Here is an 8,110-nt window from a genome sequence, read left to right on the forward strand (position 1 = left end):
GTGAGTAGAAACTTAGTAATTCCAAGTTCAATGTTGGCGGGTGGACGCTACCAAGATGAGAGGTACGTGTAGGAAGGAACTGCAGATGCTGATTTAAATCGAAGATAGACACAAAATGCTGGGGTAACCCAGCGGGTCAGGCAGCATCTCTGGAGAAAAGAAATAGGTGACGTTTCGTGTTGGAACCCTTGTACAGACTGAAGTTAGAGGTATGCGTAGGAAGGAACTGCAGATGCTGGTTTAAACCAATGATAGACACAAAAAGCTGGAGTAACTCAGCGTGAGAGGCAGCATCTCAACCTGAAACGTCACCTATTCCTCTCTAGAAATGCTGCCTGTCCCGCTGAGCTACTCCAGCTTTTTGTGTCTATCTTCGAAGTCAGAGGTATGTCAGATTAAGGGGTGAGATATGGATATTATGTTATGGATATAGATATTACCGGATAGAGAGGCGTGGAGAGAATCCAACAAGGAACAATTTTTTTTTTTTAATTCCTTTGTAGGAATTAAACCACCTTGACTGGTTTGGATCAGGTGGTTTGGGTAATACTGTTCCCATTAGGGTTGCCACCCGTCCTGTATTAGCCGGGACATCCCGTATATTGGATAATTGGTTTGTCCCATACGGGATCGCCTTTGTCCCGTATTTGACTGCTACTACTCGGGTGGAGGGGACTGTCGGGTCGGAGCGCCCCGTCCCGACGTAGTGCAGCCCATGGAGTGCAGCAGCAGCAGCAGCAGCTCCTCGCCCATGGCCCCGGGCAGCTGTCCGACCTTCGGACCTTCGCTTACCGCCGACACCACCACCCATCCTTCTCATGGCCGATCATCGGTTCAGGGGTTGGATGGGGTGCTGGACTTTGCGCGCGACGTCTCGCGGCCCGGGCCAAAACTCCTCAGCTGGCCCGCCGGCTGGGCTTTGTGTGCAGTCCAGCACCCGGGCCAACTCATCATTCTCCCAGCCACGGCCGAGTTGGTCAACAAATTTCCATTGGGAATTTGTCCCGTATTTTGACCTTTTGTCCCTTATTTGGGAGTGAGAAAGTTGGAAACTCTAGTTCCCATCAGCAGATGATTTGAGGAACCTGGGCCACTTGACTGGTGGGATGTAAAATGTTTTTATGTTCTGCAGTACATGATGGTCTGGAACTCAATACCTGCAATAGTGGTGGCATAATACAATAGTGGTGACAAAGTGTCAGGCTTTTCGCAAGGGCAATGCATCGGTACACAAGGGGAAATTATCTACCACACTAAAGGGAAGTAGATCCAAAGATATTGGGTGTGCAGAGAGCTGCCACAGATTAGATGGGATGAATGGCCTCCATCTGTACAGAGTCAAGAGAGTTTTATTGTCATATGTCCCAGACAGAACACTGAAATTCTTATTTGCAGCAGCACAACAGAATATGTAAACAAATTACTCTGTAAACAATACAATAAACAAAAAAATGTTCTATGTATACAATAATAGTGTTTAGTTTAGAGACTAAACTAAGTGGGACCCTTTGGATCCCAGCATCACACGGGAGGGTTGGTCACCAACGCAATATTCCACCTCTCCACCAATTCCAATATTGCTCGCCAGTGGGGGGGCTGTCTGTTGCGCTAGTATGGGTTTTGTGGGCCGAAGGTACTGATTTCCAGAGGGCTAGTATAGACATTGTGGGCCGAATGACTTCTTGGGCTGGCATCCAACTGATGCAACGATTTTAAAAGCCAAGCCAAGGCAAACAATTGGGCTGCAGCCACCTGGCAACCAAACTTCATTTTGTGAACACAAACATTTTAAAAAGGCGAGGCAAACAATTGGGCTGCAGCCACCTGACAACCAAAATTCATTTTGTGAACACAAATTTGTTAAAAAGGTGAGGCAACCAATTGGGCTGCAGCCACCTGACAATCAAAATTCATTTTGTGAAAACAAATTTAAAAAAAGGCGAGGCAAACAATTGGGCTGCAGCCACTTTACAGCCGCATCGAGGGGACTCACCGTGGAGTAGACGTGCGTTCTGTGTTATTCGCAGATCAGAGAGCTGTGACCCTCTCGCTTCCTGGGTCTGGCAGAGACTGAGTGAGGGACAACACTTCCGGGTTTTATAGTCCCTCCCCCTGCCGCCAGCGGGGGCAGCAGAGAGAATGGGGGATTTTTTAAAGACATTAATATCTCTCTGATTTTTCATCGATGGGAAAAATCCTCTGGTCCAGGAAGGCGGAGGGGGTCTCTGGGCGAGGTGGCCAAAAATGCCGGCCGTAGGTGGCGGCGTTCTCTCGGATATCGCACCAGTGGGCCAAAAGCAGTCAAGATCAGACTTTTAGTAATATAGATACAGCACGGAAACAGGCCATTTGGCCCACCGGGTCCGCGTCGACCAGCGATCCCCGCACACGAACACTACCTACACACACTAGGGACAATTTAAAATTATACCAAGCCAATTAACCTATAGACCCGTACGTTTTTGGAATGTGATTGGAAACCGGATATCCCGGGGAAAACCCACGCAAGTCACGGGGAGAACGTGCAAACTCCGTACAGCCAAGCACTCGTAGCCAGGATTGAACCCGGGTCTCTGGTGCTGTAAGGCAGCAACTCTGCAAGTTTTATTTTAGGCACTTTCACCTAATGGTGTGTTCAGAGGTCCTCTCAGGTGTGACTCAGCCCTACCCCAGTGGCAATCACCACACCTTCTGAATGCTGTTGGATCTGTTCTAAACACAATAAAAGTAGATTGGTATCCAGAGTTCAAGACTATTGAGTCGTCAGATGTACCAGGACCAGAACTATTACATTATTCTTACTCCAGCTTTACAGGCCCATTAAATTCACCGATTATTCTAGATAAATTCCAGCATGATAGTACACGTATGCAGTGCCACCTTGGTAGTGGAAAGTCCATAGTATTTTACTGAGATACTTGGGGTTAGGGCTGCACAGGGTAGTTCAAGAAACACCCTCTGAAGAAGGGTCCTGACCCGAAACATCACATAGTCATGTCCTCCAGAGATGCTTCCCAACCTGCTGAGTTGCTCCAGCACTTTATCCCCTTTTTCTTGCCAACCAGCGTCTGCAGTTCCTCGTGTCTCCGGCTCCAGAACCTGATGGTTGATGGGAAGAAGCTAGTCTTGAAGCTGAAGATAACGATACGCGGGTCCCTGCACCTTCTTCCCGGTGGTAGCAGGGAGGTGAGGCGACCAACATGCTCCCATCCACACTAGTTCCACCTGCCCACGTTTGGCCCGTGTCCCTCTCAACCTATCCAAGCCACGTGCAAAGTGAACGAGGCAAATTCCACAAAGACGGTACTTGACAGTACAGTGGGGTCACGGTGGCGCAGCGGTAGAGTTGCTGCCATACGGAGCCAGAGACGCAGGTTCGATCCGGACACAGGGAGTTTGTGCGTTCTCCCTGTGACCACGTGGGTTTTCCCTGAGTGCTCTGGTTTCCTCCCACACTCCAAAGACATACAGGTTTGTAAGTTAATTGGCTTTGGTAAAAAAGTTGTCAATTGTGACTCGTGTGTGGGATCGCTGGTTGGTACGAACTCAGTAGTGGAACCTCCGTCACTGGAAATATGATGCAAGAAAACTACTTGAGTCAGCATCTTTAGGGGGGGTGTGGACAGTCAGTCTAACTAATATGCCGCTGACAAGAACCATTCAACATAATGTCATTCATCCAGACTCATAATGATAGAGATGAGAAGTTTAACTGCATTCCTGTCCACTGCTTTCTTATGCTTATTTTGTACATACCTATTATCTTGGTTTCTCCAATGGCAGGCTTAAGTTAACCTGTTATAGAGGTTATTTTGTTTGTTTGACAGGACTGGTATTGGCATTCCTTAGCAACAGTTCGGAAGCTATTTGAAAGACTCATTGAACTAAACTCCGTGTCTCGCAGTTTCAATGATCCTGTTGGTAGAAAGTTAACAAAAGTTTCCTGGCAACTTTATCCCTCCCGCTCTCCCCACAGGAACCACCTCCATCACACGACATTTGGTGCAGTTTTGGTCGAAGTGTAGGAGTGACTGGGGCTGCATTTGCAGGAAGGAACTGCAGATGCTGGTTTAAACCGAAGATGGACACAAAAAACTGGAGTAACTCAGCGGGTCAGGGCAGCATCTCTGGAGAAGAGGAATAGGTGACGTTTCGGGTCGAGACCCTTCTTCAGACTGAGACTCAGGGGAAGACTACTGCACACGAGAGTCTGGTGTATCGTGCTTTCACTGACAGCTGTCTGAATCCTGTCTGGACAGCCACAATGGACCCCCTTATGCTGGTAATTTCAGCATAGGTTTCATCAAGGTCCTTGCATAAGGTCCAACATATTCATTCTGTGTTGATGGGGTTGGAGATGGTCTTTAGTAACTGCAATTCCCTCAGGCAAAACCACAATTTTGTTCTCTGGTCCAGTGAATGAGACTTGGAATTGAGTTTTTGTTGATTTAGTTCCAAATTGTTTTAAATGTATCTGTTCACAGGATTTAAATATTGCCGAAGAGAGCACTGTGGTAGCGGTATAGTTGCTGCCCTACAGCGCCAGGGACACGGGTTCAATCCTGACCTCAGGAGTTTGTACCTTCTCCCAGTGACCGCTAGGGTTTTCTCCGGGTGCTCCAGTTTCCTCCCACATTCTAAAGGTGTGCCGGTTTGTAGGTTAATTGGCTTTGGTTATTGTAAATTGTAAATTATCCCCAGTGTGTAGGATAGTGCTAGTGTACGGAGTGATCATTGGTCAGCGCGGACTGAGTTGGCCAAAGGTCTTGCTTCCTGTTTCCGCGCTGTATCTTTGAACTAAACTAAACAGTGTTCTGAATCACTGCAATAGTGAGGGTGGTTGAAGTCAAACAGGTTGGGGAGTTGTAGAGGAAGAATGGAACAGTTCCTTCCCTGAAGGTTGTTGGTGAACTAGGTGGGTATTTGAAGCAATCCAGAAAGTCTGTGTTGAAAGACCTGCAGTGGTTTGAGCTTGCACTTCCAGTCCGCAGCCCATTAACTTGTCTTCTCTTTTTCGCAGTTCTGATAAAAAGGTCTTCAACCTGAAACTTTTAACTTTCTGCGAGAGTCAGGAGTGTGATTAATTGATGTCTATACCGACATCAGATCAATGGAAATCTCACTTGTATTTTCCACAGATGCTACCTGACCTGCTCAGTGTTTCCAACATTTCCCATTTTAATTTCAGATTTCCAGCACCTGCAATTTTTGATTTTCACTCATCCTGTCATCCTCAGTTTTTAATGTGTCTCAAGCAGTAATTATCAGCAAGTATAATAATGCTCTTCAGATTTGTTCAAAGGGCGAAACGTTGGCGCAGCGGTAGAGTTGCTGCCCCACAGCGCCAGAGACCCGGGTTCAATCCCGACTACGGGTGCTGTCTGTATTGAGTCTGTACCTTCTCCCTGTGACTGCGTGGGTTTTCTCCAGGATCTCCGGTTTTCTCCCACGCTCCTGACGTACAGGTTTGTAGGCTAATTGGCTTGGTATAATTGTAAATTGTCCCTAGTGCGTATATAGAATACTGTTATGCCGCTGTCCCACTTAGGAAACCTGAACGGAAACCGCTGGAGACTTTGCGCCCCACCCAAGGTTTCCGTGCGGTTCCCGGAGGTTTTTGTCAGTCTCCCTACCTGCTTCCACTACCTGCAACCTCCGGCAACCACCTGCAACCTCCGGGAACCGCACGGAAACCTTGGGTGGGGCGCAAAGTCTCCAGAGGTTTCCGTTCAGGTTTCCTAAGTGGGACAGGGGCATTTACTGTGCAGGGATCGCTGGTCAGCACGGACTCGGTGGGCCGAAGGGCCTGTTTCCTTGCTGTATCTCTAACCTCAACTAATATACATGACGAGTGACTCCAGATTCTCACGAGGGTTCTTTGCCCTGAATCGTTACCTCTGTTTCCCTTTCCGCAGATGCTGCCCGACCTGCTAAGTGTTTCCAAGATTTTCTGTTTTTCCTTCAACGTTTTTTTTTCTCTTCATATTTTTCCGCAGATCGTGAAGAAATAGCATCGCCAAAAAGGAGGAGGCGGCGCGGGCGGCAGAGGTACGATGGGAGAATGGAGTTTCCTGAGCGACTGGCTGGACTCGATCAAGACGCACGCCCCCATGCTGGGGCGTGTGTGGCTGCTTCTCATGATGATATTCCGCATTCTTGTCCTGGCCACGGTGGGGAGCGACATCTTCGAAGACGAGCAGGAAGAGTTTGCCTGCAACACACTCCAGCCAGGTTGCAAGCAGGTCTGCTACAACAAGGCCTTTCCCATCTCGCCCTACAGGTTCTGGGTCTTCCACATAGTCTTTCTCTCAGTGCCGTCCTTGCTGTTTGTCGTCTACGCCGTCCACCTGTCCACGAAGGACGAGGAGACGCAAGAGAAGATTGGCATCATCCAAAGGAAGGAACCATTGGCCGGCGACGGAGTGCCAAGGATACAGCAGTGCTATATTGTCCACGTTATCCTTCGGCTTCTGGCTGAAGTTGGGCTGGTTGTGTCCCAGTATTTGATATTTGGCTTCACAATCGAGCCGCAGTTTATCTGCACGGGTTTCCCCTGCCCGCATACCGTGGACTGTTTCGTCTCCCGCCCAATGGAGAAGACGGTGTTTTTGATGTTTTATTTTGTGGTCAGCATCCTCTCCGCCCTGATCAGCTTCGTGGAGTTGGTGCACATATTTAAGAAGATATTCAGCCAACGGCAACTAAACCCGTTTGAGAAGCAGAACCGGTCAAACAGTGACTATGAGAAGGGTCGAGAACCACACACGGTCCAGTTACTGGACAAGATGGTCATGGTGAACCTTAACTCCAACCACTCTGACATCGATTCTACTCACAAGACCAAGTCCTTGGGCAGTAGTAACAGTCGAAGATCTTCCCAATCGAGTGCAAAGAAACCTCCTCTCTACATCTAAGAACTGCAACAGAACTGTGATGCAGCAATGACAAGGAACTGCAAACATTTCAGGTGCAAAAAGTCACGTACAAATCCTTATGCATATTGAGTCCAAATCAGAATCGATTGTCATTCATCCATTTCCAATTTCATTGAGCTTGTATATTTGGTTAATTGTTTACCCGTTATTTGACTGCTCGTTATCAAACAATGGAAGTTGGTAAGATGTTCTGGAAACTGACCTGATCACTTATTAATTGGAGATTAGGGTCAACAGGGTGATGCAGCTAGTGAAGCTGCCACATCAAGGCTCCTACGCCCTCTGGTGGTGTGGAGTTGGCATGCTCTCCCTGTGCCCGCAAAGGGGTTTCTCCTCCAGGTGCCCGGGTTTCCTTCCACATGCCCAAGACGTACGTGCGGGTTGATGGGCTAGTTGGCCACGGTAAATCGGCCCCTGTTGTGTGGGGCCGAGTGGTGGAGTCTGGGAAGGGTTTGTGAGAATAGATTAGTGATCAGTGCGGGAATAGTGCGCTTGTTGGCTGGCGTGGCCTCAGAGGGGCCAAAGGGCTTGTTTCTATGCTGCATGTATTTGATGGAGAACGGGCCTTGCTGATGGTGGGAGGTGTGGGTTCAGTGGGCTTCCGGGGGGTCCGTGACAGAGCAGAATTTGCAGGCCAAGTATCTGCCTGAAACAGTGGGCACAACCCATTCAGTCCCTCATGGGAGTGGAAGGTGAGTTATGAAACCATCTGGAAACGTTCCATTTTGTTCATGTTGACCTTTTCCTTCTAATTGTCCTTCACTTCAGTCTAGTTTATTCTCACGTACACCGAGGCACAGTGAAAAGCTTTTGTTGCGTTCTACCCAGTCAGCGGAAAGACAATACGTGATTACAATCGAGCCGTTTCACAGTGTACAGATACATGATAGGGGAATAACGTTTAGTGCAAGGTAAAGCCAGTAAAGTCCGATCAAAGATAGCCCGAGGGTCCCCAATGAGGTAGACGGTAGTTCAGGACTGCTCTCTAGTTGTGGTAGGATGATTCAGTTGCCTGACAACAGCTGGGAAGAAACTGCCCCTGAATCTGTTTATTTATTTATTCATTCATTTATTTATTTGTTGACAAGATGAGGATCGCACTGTCAATGCCTATCCCCAATTACCCATGAGTCAGAGGACCAAGTTAAGAACCATAGTTAACATCCAGTTTTGGT

The 8,110-nt window shown here is 48.1% G+C and overlaps 1 protein-coding gene across 3 annotated transcripts in view; it reads left to right on the forward strand.

The window, feature by feature from the left end:
* The window catches only part of gjd3 (gap junction protein delta 3), a 50,678-nt gene extending 42,913 nt beyond the window's left edge, over positions 1 to 7,765 (forward strand). For all 3 annotated transcript variants that reach the window (XM_033035040.1, XM_033035039.1, XM_033035041.1), the window contains one exon: positions 5,997 to 7,765. In XM_033035040.1, coding sequence (XP_032890931.1) covers positions 6,054 to 6,914 — 861 coding nt within the window. In that variant the 5' untranslated portion in view covers positions 5,997 to 6,053 and the 3' untranslated portion in view covers positions 6,915 to 7,765. The remainder of the gene's footprint in view (positions 1 to 5,996) is intronic.
* The last annotated feature ends 345 nt before the right edge of the window (positions 7,766 to 8,110 follow it).

The sequence above is a fragment of the Amblyraja radiata genome, chromosome 16 (assembly GCF_010909765.2).
Source record: "Amblyraja radiata isolate CabotCenter1 chromosome 16, sAmbRad1.1.pri, whole genome shotgun sequence".
NCBI lineage: Eukaryota > Metazoa > Chordata > Chondrichthyes > Rajiformes > Rajidae > Amblyraja > Amblyraja radiata.